We start from the raw sequence: 16,704 nt of genomic DNA, 5'->3' as shown, positions 1-16,704 counted from the left end.
CTCACCTCCTCGGCCCCGCCCCGCCCCCGCCTCCCCGGCCTCCCGCGCCGCGCGTCTTTCTCTCGCGCCTTCTCCTCCCCCTCCCTCTCCCTCCCTCCCGCCCCTCCCTCCCATCTCCTCAGCCCCGCCCCTCTCTTCGCCCCGCCTCTGTCCCCTCCCCTCCCCTGCTCCCCGCCCTCCCGCCCCTCCCCCGCGCCGCAGCGACAAGATGGCGGCGGGTGGCAGCGGCGGGCGCGCGTCGTGCCCGCCGGGGGTCGGCCCGGGTGCGGGGGGCGGCCCCGGGCCCAGCGCCAACGCGGCGGCCCCGGCCCCCGGCAATGCTGCTGCCGCCGCCGCCGCGCCCGGGCCGCCCCCGCCGCCGCTGCCGGGCCCCGGGGCGGACGCGCAGGCCGCGGGCGCGGAGCGCGAGGAGGCGGCGGGCCCGGGCGCGGGGGCCGCGCTGCTGCGCGAGCCGGTGTACAACTGGCAGGCCACCAAGCCCACCGTGCAGGAGCGCTTCGCCTTCCTCTTCAACAACGAGGTGCTGTGCGACGTGCACTTCCTGGTGGGCAAGGGGCTCAGCTCGCAGCGCATCCCTGCGCACAGGTGGGCGCCGCGGCCGGGCCTGCACACCGAGGGCGCCGGGCCCAGCGCCGGAGCTCCGGGACCCCTGCACCCCCGGGTCCCCACCGCCGTCCGGGAACCCTGCACCCCCAGGACCCCTGCATCCCCGGGTCTCCACCGCCGGCCAGGACCCCTGCACCTTTCATCCAGGCTTTGCTCCAGAGCCGGTCCAGGAATCCCTGCACCACTAGGTTCAGGCTCTGGACCCACTATCCTCCCGACGTCCCCAGCCGTTGTCTAGGACCTGGACCTGGACCCCTGCCCCCAAGACCCCATCCCTTGCCCAGGCCCTGTGCCACAGCCTGCCCTGGAACCCCTGCACCCCTCAGCCCTCAGATTCTCGTGTTGCCCTGGGCCAGGAGCCCCGCATCCTCCTGCCCAGCTCCTGCATTGGGATCCGCCTTGGGAACCTTCTGAGCCTGGGACCTGCCATCCTTGATACTCCCAAATATCCCCACCATCTCTAGCCCGCCCCTGTACCTGCAGTCCCCTCCAACTTTGGCCCTGGTTGTCCTGAAATCTCCCTGCACCCATCTCCTCTACCTCAGGACCCCACGACTGCCATCCCCTCCCTCCCCATTCAGCTGAGGTCCACCTCCAAGCCCAAGCTCTTGGACACTCTCTACCTGTCCTGGACCCTCTGTATCTGCAGGTCTCCTTTCTGGAAAAGGAGGTATTGGTCTGGGGTGCAGCCCCTAGGTGCCCCCCACTGTGGGCTCCCTGGGCCCTCCTCATTTTGCAGGGTGGGGGGTTCGGCTGGGGGGGCTGGGGGTGTGCTTGGCTTGGAATGTTGTCCTGGCCTTGCTGTGAGCCCTCCACACCTCTCTGGCCTGTGGCTTGTTCTGGTCCTGTGCCCTGGAGACCCCTCTTGCTTCCTCTTCCTGGGTATTGCTGTGCATCTGGGTCCCCTCTGGGTTTTTCCCAGAGGCCTTGTTCATGGAGGGTCCCCAGGACCTTCCCTGTCTGTATCGCAGGCTTCCGCTCTGACTGCAGCAGGGACTGGGCCTCTCTCCTTCCCCACAAGCTTGGAGCGAGAGGCTGGTCAGTTTGTGGCCTGTGATGCCTGCGTTGCTTGTCCGACAGCCTCCTCATAGCCATCTGCCCTGACAGTGGGTCGGATTCTGAGCAGTTGTCTCTAAGGATGCCACCTTCTCCTTCCTGTCCATGCGCCCTTGCAGGGTAGGCAGGGCTCCTGCCCATTTGCACAAGGAATTGGAGACTCACACTCAGGGCTTCTTTTTCTTTCTTTCTTTTTATATTTTTATCTTTTTGGCTCTGGAGATTGAACCCAGGGGTGCTTAACTACTCAGCTACATCCCCAGCCCTTTTTATTTTTTATTTTGAGACAGGGTCTCGCTAAGTTGTTGAGGCTGGCCTCCAACCTGTGATCCTCCTGCCTTGGCCTCAGTCCCAGGGTTTCTGTTTGAGGATACTTGTGCCCCTATCGCATGCTGACCTATCTGGGCACCTGTACCTGATTGGATTTGAGGGTTCATAGGTTTGTGGCAAATTGGGGGCTATGGAGGTGGGTGTAAGGACCTCCAGAGAGAATTGGGAGGAGTCTGTGGCTGCCAGGGTGGTGGAGCGGGGAGGGGAGCACAGGTGCAGGAATGTGCAGGCTTAGAGGCCAGAGGCACTGGGCAAGTCAGGGCAGGGGACAGCTCCCGGGGTCTGGCGAGCCCCGTCCACTGAAATGTGGAGTGGCTGCGGAGGAGCTTGCAGACCCGGGCACTCGGTGGAGGGGCAGAGATGGACATGGCGGGTTCCCCTCCTCTGCATCCCCAGGGCAGGGCAGGGTGAGGGAAGGTGGGAGGCTGCGCAGGGGTCTCGTGACCTCTGGGGACTCTGCTTGGGAGGGAACAGGGTCGGCTGGAACCCGGTGAGGGCCGTGGTGGGGCTGTGCGTGGAGAGCTCCTAGCCTCGTTCCCAGTGTGGGCACAGGCCCAGCTGAAGGCCAGTCCGTGCTGATGGAAGCCCAGCACTTGCTGCTCTGGGGAGCAGGAGCCCTGTCTTCCCTCAGGGAAGCTGGAGTCTGGGGGTTTGCTCCCAGACCTGACTTCCCTGCCTCCGGGCGGATGTGGGGACCCACTGCCATCTCAGTGGCTCTGGAGGCCGGGGCAGAGGATGGCAGGTCCCAGGCCAGCCTGGGCAGCTTAGTGAGACCTGTCTCAAAAAATTAAAGGGCTGGGGTGCAGCTCAGTGGTAGTGCCCGGGGTCCAGTCTCTAGTACCTCGAAAAGAGGAGAGTGGGAAGGGAGGATGGTAACGAGGGCTGGAACCCTGGGGCCCACCTGTGCCACCTGGACGGGACCTGCACACGCGTGTCCTGATAGGTATGAGGAGGTGCCTCCTCTCTGTTCCTCCTGGAACCATAGCCCTGGGTTGGATGGAGGCCCCGGGTGCCTGCATCCTCATCCCTGGGACCTGTGAATGGGACCTTGCTTGTAAAAGGGTCTTTCCAGGTGGAAAGACCTGGGTTCCCCAGGTGGGCCTCAAATCCAGTGGAAAGTGTCCTGATGAGCCGGAAGACACAGGAGGCGGCCCTGTGACCACGGAGCCCGTGAGAGGGCAGCCCTGCCCTCACCTCAGCCCCAGGCTGTGGCCTGTAGGACTGAGGGGCAGACTCCTGTGGTTTTAAGGCACGTGTGTGGTCATTTCTTTCTTTTTAATATCTATTTTTTAGTCGTAGTTGGACACAGCACCTTCATTTCACTTGTTTATTTTATTTTTTTTTTTAAAGAGAGAGTGATGGGGACAGAGAGAGAGAATTTTAACATTTATTTATTTTTTCTTAGTTCTCGGCGGACACAACATTTTTGTTGGTATGTGGTGCTGCTGAGGATCGAACCTGGGACGCACGCATGCCAGGCGAGCGCGCTACCGCTTGAGCCACATCCCCAGCCCCCGACTTGTTTATTTTGTATATGGTGCTGAGGATGGAACTCGGGGTCTCCGCTGAGCCCCGCCCGCCCCTGTGTGGTCATTTCTAGGCAGCTGGGAGAACTGCAGGCCCAGTGCAGTCACAAGAGAACGCAAGTGCTGCGGATGCCCTGCAGGACACTGGGCCAGGCCTGGGGACTGTCACCAAGCCAAAGTCTGTGGGAGGAGGCACGATGACCGTGGATCCTGGACGGGTCCTGGGCAGAGAGAGGAGCCAGGGGAGCTGGTGTGTGGGAGCGCCGCGGGGGCTTCAGCCGGGAAAGCTGCAGCCGGTGGGCCTGGCTGGCTTCCGAGGTGGTGCCAGGCCACCCTGCTCCCAGGGCCCAGCCACCGTGTGGCCCCAGCACCGTGATTGTAGCCCGCACACAGTAGGTGCTCAGTCAGTGCTGACCTGCTGGCCCATGGGGGACCTCGCGCTGTGGGAACGGTGCAGCAGTCTGCAGGGCGGAAAGGCGGGCTCCCGTCCTGCGTGTTCCTCGGTGGCCGTCACTGGGTGCTGGGCAGAGCAGATGCCTCCTATCTCTGTCAAGACTTTTTTTGGGGGGGAGCTGGGGAGGAAGCCCGAGCCCTGTGCATGGGGGGCGAGCCCTCTGCCCTGTGAGCTGTGGCCCAGCCCCGGCCCTTTTCATTTTGAGGTGGGGCCTCTCCTTCCCCAGGCTGGACTTGAACTTGCGTCTGCCTCCTGAGCAGCTGGGGTGATGGGTGGGCCGCCTCCCAGGCTGGTGGCCTCTCCTCAGCAGAGTGTCCTGTGGGTGCTGGCTTCTAACTAGTGTCCTGATCGGGTAGGAGGTTCCCACTTGCCACTGAGTCTCTGGAGCCTGGTGTCAAGGGCCTTTGCTTCTGGTGTTTGGAGTCTTTGTTGGGTAGTCGGCTCTGTAGAAAGTGGACACGGGTGACCGTCCCTGTGGGCCGGTTTTGGAGCCCTCAGGTTTCTTGCTCCCCCAGCCAGGCCGTCACCGAGGGCTAGAGATGTGAGTGGTCAGCTGTGCGCTGTGGTCTTTGGTCGGCTCTGAGCTCCCGTCCTGCCTTGGGGCCTCCTTGCTTCAGTGGTCTGTTTCTTTTTATCGCTAAAGTGCAATAAATTGAATTCTGCTGAATTCAAAGGGACGGCCATGGTTTGCCACCAGTTGTCACGGGCCTTTCCAGTTCTACTCGGGGCTTCCCTGGCCCCTCCTCTTGGTCCGCACCTCAGTGGAAGGGCTGGTGCAGCCCCGGAGGATTTGTGCTTCACGTTTTAAGAGAAACTGCTGCCCGGTGCGGAGGCCTCGCCTGCCTTCCCAGCAGCTTGGAGGCTGAGGTGAGACAGCTGGACGCTCCAGGCCAGCCTGGGTGGCCCTGCGAGGCCCTCTCTAGCGAAAAGGGCTTTGGACATAGCTCAGTGGTGGAGTGCCCTGGGCTCAGTCCCAGCACCAAAGAAAAAAGTCCAACCAAATCCAGAGGACGGAGAAGCCCTGAGAGAGCATCTTCTGGAGGGGCTAAGCAGGCCCAGGGCAGGACCTGCAGCCAGGGCCCTCAGCCTTGGCCGTGCTGGGCCTCCCAGGGCCCTCGGGTCCCCCAGCCACCCACTTCTCTTTGGGGAGGATTTGAAGTTTCGCTGGGCTCTGGTGACAAGCTCATCTGGACTTTCTCTGTGTCCTTTTGAGTAGTGGCCTCCCATGCCCGTGGCCTTCCTGGTCAGCCCAGAGTTGTTCCCAGCAGTCCCGTCGGGTCCTCCCAAGTGCACTGAGGCTCATGGTGACACTCCCCTTTTACTCACGGCTGTGTAGCTTCCGTCTTCGCTCTTGGTCGTGATCCATCTAGCAGACGTCCAGCGTTGGCTGGAGTTTTTTTGTCTTGTTTTAGCTGTTGATGGTCTTTAGTGTCTTCATGTGGTCTGAAGCTGGAACCCAGTGCCTCATGCCTGCCAGGCGAGCGCGCACCCCTGAGCCCCAGCCCGGCCCTGTTGGACTCTTTGGAAGAGCAGCCCTGGGTTTTGGGGGTCCCCTCTTGGTCCCCACCTCACTGTGTCTGCTCTGAGCGGACTGGCTGTTTCCTTCTTGGGGTTTGTCTGCTCTTTATTTATTTATTGATTGATTGATTGATTGTTGGTTGTTCAAAACATTGCATAGTTCTTGACGTATCATATTTCACACTTTGATTCAAGTGGGTTATGAACTCCCATTTTTACCCATATACAGCTTGCAGAATCACATCAGTCACACTTCCATTGATTTACATGTTGCCATACTCGCGTCTGTTGTATTCTGCTGCCTTTCCTATCGTCTGCTCTTCTTTCTTCTAGTTCTTGGTGGCGCTGCCACCCCTTCCCGGGCTGGACAGTGTGTAGATCAGCCTCCCGGTGCTGTTCTGGCTGCACGGGCCCATTCCGAGGTGTCCCACCCTCGTTCCACTTGAGAGAGCCCTGACTGCCCTGTTTCTTCTTTGACCTTGGCCGCTCAGAACTGTGGTGCCTGGTTGCCGGTGTCATGTCGGGGGTCCGAGGGACCCCTGTTGGCCGAGTGAGCGTGCGAGCGGTGCTGGGGATGAGCTCGGGTTTGGGTGCAGTACTTGTGGTCTTTCATTTTACTTTTATTTATTTATTTTCCAGTTGTAGTTGGACACTAGTCCTTCCCAGTGCCACCCACGTGCCAGGCGAGGCTCCGCCCCTGAGCCACCACCCAGCCCCACTTTTGGTCTTGGCCTGGGTTTCCAAAGGAGCCCGGGGCTGCTTCTCAGAGTGGTTTACCATTTTTCCTTGTTTTTAGCTTTTGACTGGTGTCAAGGCCAGGAGTGGTGCTGGGGTAACTCCAGGGACCAGGAGGCGGCGGAGTGCACGTTTGAAGCCAGCCTCGGCAGCTTAGCGAGACCCTGTCTCAAAAAATAAGAAGGAGTGCGGGGTGGGGCACAGAGTGCTGAGGCACCCCTGCTTCAGTCCCAATGCCAAAATAAGTGACTGTCTAAGGTGACCTCGTGCCCCTCAGCCGCACTCAGGGCACCCGCTGTTCACCTCCAGGGCTTCCTGATGTCCCAGACGGAAATCGGTCCCCATTGAGCACTGACTTCTGTCCCCTCCCCAGTCCTGCAGGCATGACCCACGTCCATCCCTGGACCCTGCTGCCTGGACTCTGCTGTCACTGGGTCACAGGCTGTGGCCTTGTGTGTCTGGCTCTCACTGAGCACAGGTCCACTCCTGCTCCAGGGGTGCGTGGCCATGCTGGGGGCCTTCCCTATTGTCGGACACCTGGGCTGCTCTCTGGTGGTGCTGTGGGCCGTCCCACACCCTGGCGTGGGGTGTGTGTGTGTGTTTAGTGCAGGTGGACAACACCTTTATTTCACTTATTTACTTATTTATTTATTTTTTAGAGAGAGAGAGAATTTTTTAATATTTATTTTTCAGTTTTCGGTGGACACATCTTTATTTTATTTTTATGTGGTGCTGAGGATCGAACCCAGCGCCCCACACATGCCAGGCGAGTGTGCTACCGCTTGAGCCACATCCCCAGCCCCTTCACTTATGTATTTTTACGTGGTGCGGAGGATGGAACCCAGGACCTCGCGAGGGCTCTGCCACTCTGCTCTTCTGGGAGGAGGAGCCTGGCCAGGAGGGGCTGGGGACGCACTGTGGACGCACTGTGGACCTGCAGAGGTGTCCAGGCAACGGGCCAGGCTAAAGGTTGCCGGGGTGCCTGGACAGAGTGTGGGGTGGAGCGGCCACCCTGGGGAGGGTCATGTGCTGCTGTGGGCCCCGCAGGGCACTGCCCCCACTGCCTTGTCGGGTGGCCCTGGGCTCCGGGGGCCACACCAGCCCAGCAGGCACCACTTGGTTTCTGCCTTTGGCTTCGGCCTGGTTGTCAGCTCTCCCTGCGGGAGGCCAAGAAGCTCTTGGTGGAAGTGAGGTGTGGGCCTGGGGCGGAGCTCCGCAGGAGCAGCTCTGTGGGCCAGGGCCACCTGCTGCAGCAGGACTGTGCACATGAGGTGGCAGGGGCCTGGTGGAGACCTGGGGCAGGGAGGGAGGAGCAGGCTGCCCAGGAGCAGGGAGGGCCTGGGTCCACCTGGAGCTGGTGCTCCGCCCACTGGAGGGTGTGGGTGCTGGGCGCTCAGAGCCAGCAGCTGCCCAGTGTGACCCACCTGGGAGGAGCTGCCGCCGGGGCCTCCTGTTCCCAGGGACCGCGGGGAAGCTGTGCTTGTCCCCCAGCCCCAGCTCTCGGCTCCACCTCCCAGGAGCCCTGGTGGGGCCTCCCTAGGGACTCTGCCCAGGACCGAGCAGAGCTGTCCTGACTGTGCCACCATGGAGGCCTCCCCAGCCCCACAGGCCACACCAGCTGGGTGGCCCCTCTGCCTTCACAGAGCTAGGGGGTCGCCTGGCAGCCTGGCCCCGCCTGTCCTGCCTCCTGAAGGCCCTTCCCCTGTGTCCCTGGCTCCCGCCTCCCGTGTTCTGCCAGCTCAGGCTGACCAGCCACTTGTCCTCTCTGCCTGTCTGTGGCCAGGTCCCCATGTCTAGCCCATAGCCTGGACAAGGAGCCTTCAACAGGTGCAGGAGTGAGTGGGGGAGGGACAGGTGGGGGCCCCAGAGGTCCCCAGGGGCCAGGGCCCGGCCGGAGACACGAGTGGCTCACAGGCGCTCTCTCTCATGCCCAGGTTCGTGTTAGCTGTAGGCAGCGCCGTCTTTGACGCCATGTTCAACGGGGGAATGGCCACCACCTCCACGGAGATCGAGCTGCCCGACGTGGAGCCGGCCGCGTTCCTGGCGCTGCTCAAGTAAGCCTCCGGGCCCTTCTTGGAGGGTGGGCAGGACGCAGTCAGGACGGAGCCCGCGCCCCGGGGTGGGTGGGCTGGGCTCTGGAGAACCCCCCGTAAGTTTTTTTGTTTTTTTTACCTTCAATTTTCGCAGCGCTGGGGTGAGCCGGGCTGCGTGTGTGCCCGCAGGTGCTGGCCACCGGGCGCCCGTCCCCGTCCCCCGGGGGCTGGGCATTTTCAGCTGAGGCAGCCCCAGACCCTGGGGAGCCTGGCCTCCCGGTGGCCTGGTCAGCATGGGTTCTCTGGCAGCTCCTCGGGACACGGCATGGGGTCTCATTTGCGCTCCAGACCGAGGTCACATTGGAGCGCCTCAGCCCTCTCTGCAGCCTGAGGACTGTGAACAGGGAGGCTCCCGCTGACCAGCGTGGTGTGGGGACTCCGTGTGCCCAGTCCCTGGGGGGCCGAGGGGGGACAGCAAGTCCCAGGGCAGCCTGGCAAGGCCCTGTCTCCAGATGGAAAGTGAGGAGGTCTCGGGTGTGGCTCAGGGATGGAGCACTTGGGCTTCAGTCCCCAGCACCAAAAGAGGAAGTCACAGTCTGGTGACCCTGTGGGGTTATTGTCCCCCTGCACTGTTCAGGTTAGCCGTGGGCTCAGAGGTGTGCAGCCCCGCATCCTATCTTGTTCCAGAACCTTCTGTCTCCCATCAAGTAACCTGGCCCCCATGAGCAGTCCCCTGTCCCTCCCCTGTCCTGGATCCTCCTGTCACCAGGTCATACACTGTGACCTGTGTGTCTTGAGCCCCAGGTCCTCGGGTCCCTCTCCACCTTGCTCCTGCGCTGGCTGAGGACATTGCAGGTGTGCATGGCCACGCTGTCCCCCAGGGACATGTGGGCCGCACCTTGCAGTGTGGGTACTGCTGTGTCCTCCGCGTCTGAGGGGCCTGCCGCCTCTGGTGTGGAGGCTCGCTTCCCATGCCATGTCCACGTACTTGTGCCTTTTTTGAAGAGTATGACTGAACTTTACTTATTTGTTTTTGGGTGGTGCTGAGGCTGCGACCCAGGGCCCCTCCTGTGCTGGGCAAGTGCCCACCTCTGAGCCACACCCCAGCCCACTTCGCTTTTTCGACCAACCCCCAGTCTGGTCCATGTTCAGTGTGGTGGACAAAGTGATGTCAGCGCCACGCAGGACCTGGCTGGCCTGGGGGTTCTGTCACTCACCAGAAGTGGCCAAGGTGACAGCCCGGGAGGGGAGCCACAGAGGAGCACTGTACAGCGCGCGTCTGTGAGCGGCAGGGAGCTCTCCCATGCTGGGTCCCCAGGCCACAAACTGCTGCCCAGGCCCATTCTGGAAGGTTCTGGAAGAAGCCTTCTGGCTGGTGAGCCGGGGTGGCCAGACCCTGCCTACCTGAGGGCAGGCAACTGGGTCTGAAGGTCGAGGGGCACCTGAGCCGTCGCCATGGCTGCTGTGTCCACCTCCTCAGGTTCCTGTACTCAGATGAGGTGCAGATCGGGCCTGAGACGGTCATGACCACGCTGTACACAGCCAAGAAGTACGCGGTGCCCGCGCTGGAGGCCCACTGCGTGGAGTTCCTCAAGAAGAACCTGCGGGCAGACAACGCCTTCATGCTGCTCACGCAGGTGGGCGGGAGGGCCAGCTGGGCGGAGGCTGGCCCGGAAGGGGGCACAGAGTGGCCAGGGGCCAGCCGGCGAGCAGGGGGACCCGCCCAGCACCGGGGGAGCCAGGGTGGGTGGAGAGGCGGGTGAGGGGGTGGCAGGGGTGCAGGTGGCCCTGCCCAGGGAGCTCGGGTGCCAGGAGGGCCCTGGGGCCTGAAGCGTGCTGCTCCCTGGGACCCAGCTCTGGGCACCGAGGGGTGGGGTCCTCAGACCTCTCGCTGGGGTCTCCCTTGGCCTGGGCCACACACCTGTGAGGGGTGGTGGCCGCCCTGAGGCGGAGGGGGGAGCCCTGCCCAGGCCTTGCGAAGGCCGCGGCCGAGCTGGAACCACAGCAGGTGCTTGCAGAGGGCACTGCCAGGCTGGTCCCCACTCCTGGCTCGAGGCGTCCTCCCTGCCTCCCGGGCAGCCGTGCCCCAGGCCTGCGCCTCAGCGGTGCCGCGGGCTCAGGGTGACGCCTGCCCGTTGCCAGGCACGCCTGTTCGACGAGCCGCAGCTGGCCAGCCTGTGCCTGGAGAGCATCGACAAGAACACGGCGGACGCCATCACCGCCGAGGGCTTCACGGACATCGACCTGGGTGAGCACCGCGGGCTGCCCGGGGCGTGGGAGGGACGGGATTTTAGGGTGGCCACAGGCTCTGTGCAGCGTGGCAGAGGGCTTGCTGGGCGAGGAATGGACCCTGGTGCTGGGGTCAACGTGATCCCAGTCTGTACTACTCCATCCACTTCATGGGTCAGCAGACTTTTCCTCCCAAGGGCCAGTGCCCCCTGTTGGGGACCACTGGGTGAAGTGGCCCTCACTGAGTGCTCGGCTGCCCTGAGGGGGTGGGGGTGGCACGTGCCCACAGGCCTTTCCCCCTGCGCGGGCACAGCCCAGCTGCCGGGTGGGCGCCCAGCTCACGGCCCCTCCTGCCCGCCGCAGACACCCTGGTGGCTGTCCTGGAGCGCGACACGCTGGGCATACGCGAGGTGCGGCTGTTCAACGCCGTCGTCCGCTGGTCTGAGGCCGAGTGTCAGCGGCAACAGCTGCAGGTGACCCCCGAGAACAAGCGGAAGGTGCTGGGCAAGGCCCTGGGCCTCATCCGCTTCCCCCTGATGACCATCGAGGAGTTTGCCGCAGGTAACTGTGGGCCGGCACCGCCCCCGGCCCTCGCGGGGCTGCCCTTCACCCCCGAGAGCTCTGACCAGGAGCCCAGGGGCTTCTCTTGCTGGCCATGGGGGCCCTGGTCATGGGAAGCTGGGAAATGCAAGCAGCGCAGAGCTGGGCCCCAGCCTCCGCGGTCAGGCCCACCCGCCTCGCATTCCCGCCTGGCCTCGCTGCCTGCAGGGCTGCCCTTCCCTGCCACTGGGTCAGTGGGCAGCGCTGGCCTGGGAGGGCGGCTCTGACATCTTGGGCTCTTGGGCTGTGGCCCGGCTCAGGCCTCTGTGTCTGGGGCAAGGCCATCTGAAGTGGTGGGCCCCACTGCGTGCCAGGACTGGCCACCGTGGGCTTGTGGTGGGCTTTGGGTCTCCAGGTGGAGGGTAAATGGGGGCCAGCCTCCACCGTGCCTCTGCCTCGTGTGAACACTGGGAAGGCCACCTGCGGCTGGTGGCAGTGTACCCCACCTCACAGGTCCACACGCCCTGCTCCCACCCAAGTGCTCAGCAGAGGCCGCTTCATCGGATCAGTTTTGTAGGGAGCAGGGTCGGCTGGACGGGGCGCTGCTTTGGGCAAGACCTCAGCGTCCCCACCCTGGGGTCGCACACTGTGTGTGTGGGCACCAGCAGGGCAGAGTCTGGCCTCGGCCCAGGGTACCGTGGTCTCAGCGCCTCCCATCCTAAATCCCTGGCCAGCCCTGTCCTTTCATCTGCCCTGCACCCCACTCCCACTAGGGGCCACCCATACCTCTGGGACCCACCTCGTGTCTCTGTCCCCATCCAAACCAGACCCTGATCTTCCCCTCATCCCAAAGTGACCCTGTGGGTCACCTGTCTGCTGGGTCAGACACCTGAGAGCTGCCACCAGGGTCTCCAGGCCCCATTCCAGCCCCCACCCCCAGGTCAGTGCCCCTTCCCCAGATCCTAGACCAGGGTGGCCCGGGTGCCAAAGCAGCGTCCCTGACCTTCGGAAGGGAGGACCCCAGCCCTTGCCCTGCTCCGTGGTGAAGCCCCCAGGTGACTTGGTGGTTGTAGGAGCCTTTTCCGTAGCTTGTTTCCCTTGGTGGCAGGGACGTTGTGGCTCTGCGGGGCTGGAGTGAGTGAGTGGCCGCTTGCCCCCCCTCCTCCCGGGGATGTACTGCTCACTGGCTCACTTGGGAGTGCCAGGCGGCAGGGGGACTGCTGGTGTCTCGAGGTGCAGGCTTGGCCGAGGCCTGTCCCCACGGGGTTTAAAGGCCCTGCGCTTAGTTCCTCTGTCCTGTTGTCGGGGCTCTTCAGCGTGGGGCTGTCACTCTGGGGGGCTGTGGACCAGGGCTGTGGACCAGGGCTGTGGACCAGGGCTCTGGTGAAGCCAGCTGGAGAGGGGCCTGGGCGGGTCCAGCCAGGCTGGATGAGTCTGGCGTCCCGTGCAGAAGGGCAGGGCTGTGAGGTTCCTGCTGGCGCCTGCCTGCCCCTGCCTACACCCTGTGGCCTCTGGCTAGTGTCTCTGTGTGGCCATCTAATCGGTCACCGTGTACCGAGTGAGGCCTGTCCATGTTCACTTCTGTTCATGCCCCAAGTGTGACCCATCCACTCTCCTGCCACATCTGGGCATCTGGGTTTCGGCCTCTGGGCTCTTCCCTGGCCCTGGGCCTGCCCAGGACAACTGGTCATCACCTGTTAGAGTAGGTTCTTTGGAGCCGGCCTTCAGGGCCCACCCTGGAGCTGGAAGCCTGAGTGTGACCACCTCAGAGGCGCTGTAGGGGAGCCCTCTGTGGCCAGGACTCTCCCCTCCTCTGCTGTGAATGGAGGTGGGTCCCAGGACCAGGGAGTGGGGCAGGCCCCTGAGCTTTTACCCAGGTGACCAAGCGGATGCTACCCTGTCCCAACTCCGGGGCCTGAGGGGATGGCCCGTGGCCACCGTGAGAGGAAGGCAGGTGTCCTGGGCGTCCTGGGGCCGGCCTTCCCCAGCCCTCCCGCAGCCTGCCTACCAGCCCCTCTGCCCTAGGCCCCGCGCAGTCGGGCATCCTGGTGGACCGTGAGGTGGTCAGCCTCTTCCTGCACTTCACCGTGAACCCCAAGCCCCGCGTGGAGTTCATCGACCGGCCACGCTGCTGCCTGCGGGGCAAGGAGTGCAGCATCAACCGCTTCCAGCAGGTGGAGAGCCGCTGGGGCTACAGCGGGACCAGCGACCGCATCAGGTGCGGGAAGGGCAGGGGGGAGGGCAGGGGGAGGGCAGGGGGGGGTTTCCGGCTGAGGTCCCTCGGGTTTTGACGGGCTAGTGGCCTCCGCAGGTTCTCAGTTAACAAGCGCATCTTCGTGGTGGGCTTTGGACTCTACGGATCCATCCATGGACCCACGGACTACCAAGTGAACATCCAGGTGTGTCCCCGGCCACGCCCACAGCCCAGACCCTTCTGTGGTGCTTGGTGGGAGGCCCTGGGGCCCCTCCTCCCCCGGCCCCACCTGCCGCTGAGCAGCCCCTCCGCCCCCAGATCATCCACACCGACAGCAACACCGTCCTGGGCCAGAACGACACCGGCTTCAGCTGCGACGGCTCGGCCAGCACCTTCCGCGTCATGTTCAAGGAGCCGGTGGAGGTGCTGCCCAACGTCAACTACACGGCCTGCGCCACGCTCAAGGTGCGCCTCCGCGGGGTCTGCCTCCTGGTGAAGACCCCTCTGGTGGGGGCTAGGCCACCTGGGCCCCGTTGGGTCCTGAATGCTGTGCACACCCAGGCGTCCCCTCCCTCAGCACTTGGAGGCCCTGGGAGACCTGACCCCATTGTGCCTCCCACTCCCTGCAGGGTCCCGACTCCCATTATGGCACCAAAGGCCTGCGCAAAGTGACCCACGAGTCCCCAACGACAGGGGCCAAGACGTGCTTCACCTTTTGCTACGCGGCTGGGAACAACAATGGCACATCTGTGGAGGACGGCCAGATTCCCGAGGTCATCTTCTACACCTAGGCCTCCCCACGCCACGCCCTGTCCACAGAGGACAGCCAGGCTCTGAAGTCATCTACACCTAGGCCACCCTCTGCCACGTCCTCTCCATGGAGGACAGCCAGGGCCAGCCCTGAGGTCATCTCTCTACCTAGGCCACCTCCTGCCACCACCTGTCCTGTGGAGATAGCCAGGCCCCTGAGGTCATTGTCCACACTTAGGCCACCCCACAGTGTGCCCCCAGCCAACCTCCCTTGGCCATGCGTCCACTCCCTGCCCCTTCTCAGCATCACAGAAGGTGACCATGTGGCCGCTTGTGTAGAGGCACTGGGGAAGTGGCTAGGCCGGGGCTGGGGCCCTAAGACGGTCCCCCAGGCTTGGAGCAGGCTGTCAGCAAGGTCCTGGCTGGGCTTCTGCCACTGTCCCTGCCACTCAGGGCCCTCTGACCAGCTCACCAACCTCAGGCCCTGGTTGCATGGCCCAGGCGTGTCCAGCTGCACACTGCGGTGCCCTGGACCCCGATTCTCTGCTGAGAGACCGTGTGCGGGAGCTCGAGAGCCGCCGGTTTGGGCCTTGTGTTCCCTCTGTGCTTGGATGCTCACTGGGGGCCCCGGGCCTGGCCTGCCCTGCACCTGAGGCTCTGCTGACCCCTTGCCTGCTGGGTGTCCCCTCCTCCAGGACGCTGACCCAAACCCCAGGGACAAGACTCCGCGGGGGCTCGGGCTCCTGTGCCATCCCCAAGGGCAGTCCCAGCCCAGGTGAGGAGCCCACGGGAGGCCAGGGCCTCCAGCCTGTGTGCCGAGGACAGTGCCCCAGCCGCAGGCCGGGCTGGCCAGGTGGAGCAGGAGCCCATAGGACACCACCCACTGCCTGGCCCAGAGGCCCCGAGGGTGTGGCCCACCCCGCACCCCGCGCCCATCCCTGACTCCTCCTGGAACCCTCGTGCTCCCCCCAAAGCCATGGAAGGTGTGCCCACCTCACACCACGTCCCCAGATGATTTTTTTAAATAAAGGAAAGAAATGCAGCTGCCCTGAGCCGCTGTCTGCTGCCACTCGGTGCTGCTGGCCCAGCGCATTTGCTCAGGGCATCTCCCCAGGGTCAGCCTCTGCAGCCCAGGGTGGGGACTTGCAGTAGTGCCTGGGGTGACTCTGAAGAAATTCCACAGCCAGTTCCTGATCTTGTGCCTGTCACTCGGCTTTCCCCAACTTCTGACAATGCGTCCAAGTGCAGTCTTGAGACAAGAGGAGCATCTTGCTATCATGTCTCCAAGGGCTGTGCCTCTCAGGTCCTCCCACGCTGGAGTTAGAGGTCTGCTTCCAAAGTGTGAGGGGCGAGGGGCCGGCTGGGCTGGTGGCAGAGTGCTGGCCTGGCGCGTGGGGGGCACTGGGTTCCATCCTCAGCACCACGTAAAAATAAGTAAAAGAAAGATATTGTGTCCATCTACAGCTAACACACACACACACACACACACACACACACACACACTCAGAAAACTGGTGAAAAGGGCTGGGGCGCAGTTCAGTGGTGGAGCACCCCGGGGCCCAACCCCAGGACTGGAAAATCTGCCCCACCCAAGGTGAGAAAGGGAGGAAGCCACACTCCCATAAGGGACAGAGGCACATCTGCACGCCTAAGCTCCAGGGGGAAAGGGCCTCCTGGGGAGCAGAGGCCACTCTCCCTGGGCCACCGCTGGGGCACAGGTGGTCTGGCCGTGCTGCAGGAGACGTGACACTCCTGCTCAGTGCTTGCTGGTGAGCTGGGTGGGCTCCTGAGTCTCCAGGAGAGGCCAGTGTCCAGGCCTGGCCCAGGGCTGAGCTCAGGTGCAATGAGTGCCCACCAGTCCTCATCTGTGAGCTCAGCTCCCCACCAGAGAGCTGGCCTCCTGCACGCTGTGGCCCTGCTGGGGACACAGCACAGTCATGGCTAGGGGGGATGGGGAACCTGCCCTGTCCATGTGCGTTGCTGGAACAAGCTGCCTGAGGCGAGGCGGAGAGCTATGAGGAAATGAGGTGCACCAGCTGACAGTTCCTGAGGCACAGTGTGGCATCTGCTGGGCCTCATGGCGGGTGGCCAGTGTGCAGAAGAGGGCAAAGGCTGTCCAACGCCACTCTTGCAGTGGCCAGTGGCATCCCTTGACACCCCGCTCCATCGAGGGAGCCTGAGCCAGTCTCTTGGGGACAGTGATCCACTTTGGGGGGTGGAGCCCACGCCTCCTGTGTGGCTTGTCTGAGTCCCCAACACCTCTCACACTGTCATGTTGGGCATTGGATTTAACCTCAGTTTTGTTGGGGACAGACCAGAGCAGAGAGGGAGAGAGGTATTCTGTGACTAACACCTCTGACTGGGCTGGGTGCAGCTCAGGGACAGAGCGCTGGACAGCAGCACGAAGCCCTGGGCTCCTCCCACCACTGAGAAAGGATAAAACCTGAAAAGAATCCACTGGATGGTTTAAACAGACAAAAATGGAAAAAAAAAAAGATTAAAAAGTCCAAAAAAATCGTCCAAACTAAAAGAGAAAAACATGGAAAAAAAATCAGCAAAGAGCCCTGGAGGACTGGAGGTGGTACAAAGTGGCCGCCCTGCACAGGAGGGGAATGGAGGGCAGGGCTGCAGAGCGGCAGGCACAGACCTCCAGCCACAGCCCGGGGCTGAGGACCCCGACCAAAAAGGGCCTGGCTGGAAGGGACGACGGCGACCTCTCTCAGGAGCTGGGAG

The 16,704-nt window shown here is 63.2% G+C and overlaps 1 protein-coding gene across 1 annotated transcript; it reads left to right on the top strand.

Annotated features, from left to right (window-relative positions):
• Positions 1–193: 193 nt before the first annotated feature.
• Btbd2 (BTB domain containing 2) lies at positions 194–15,013 on the top strand. The gene is made up of 9 exons (XM_005331986.5): positions 194–585; positions 8,160–8,279; positions 9,739–9,895; positions 10,401–10,506; positions 10,851–11,048; positions 13,053–13,245; positions 13,339–13,426; positions 13,540–13,686; positions 13,851–15,013. The coding sequence occupies exons 1-9, from the start codon at positions 209–211 to the stop codon at positions 14,010–14,012; spliced, it is 1,548 nt and encodes a 515-aa protein (XP_005332043.3). The 5' UTR covers positions 194–208; the 3' UTR covers positions 14,013–15,013.
• Positions 15,014–16,704: the final 1,691 nt, after the last annotated feature.

This window comes from Ictidomys tridecemlineatus, chromosome 2 (genome assembly GCF_052094955.1).
Source record: "Ictidomys tridecemlineatus isolate mIctTri1 chromosome 2, mIctTri1.hap1, whole genome shotgun sequence".
Lineage (NCBI taxonomy): Eukaryota > Metazoa > Chordata > Mammalia > Rodentia > Sciuridae > Ictidomys > Ictidomys tridecemlineatus.
Note: the sequence above shows the minus strand (reverse complement) of the source record. Positions and strands in the feature narration are given on the sequence as shown.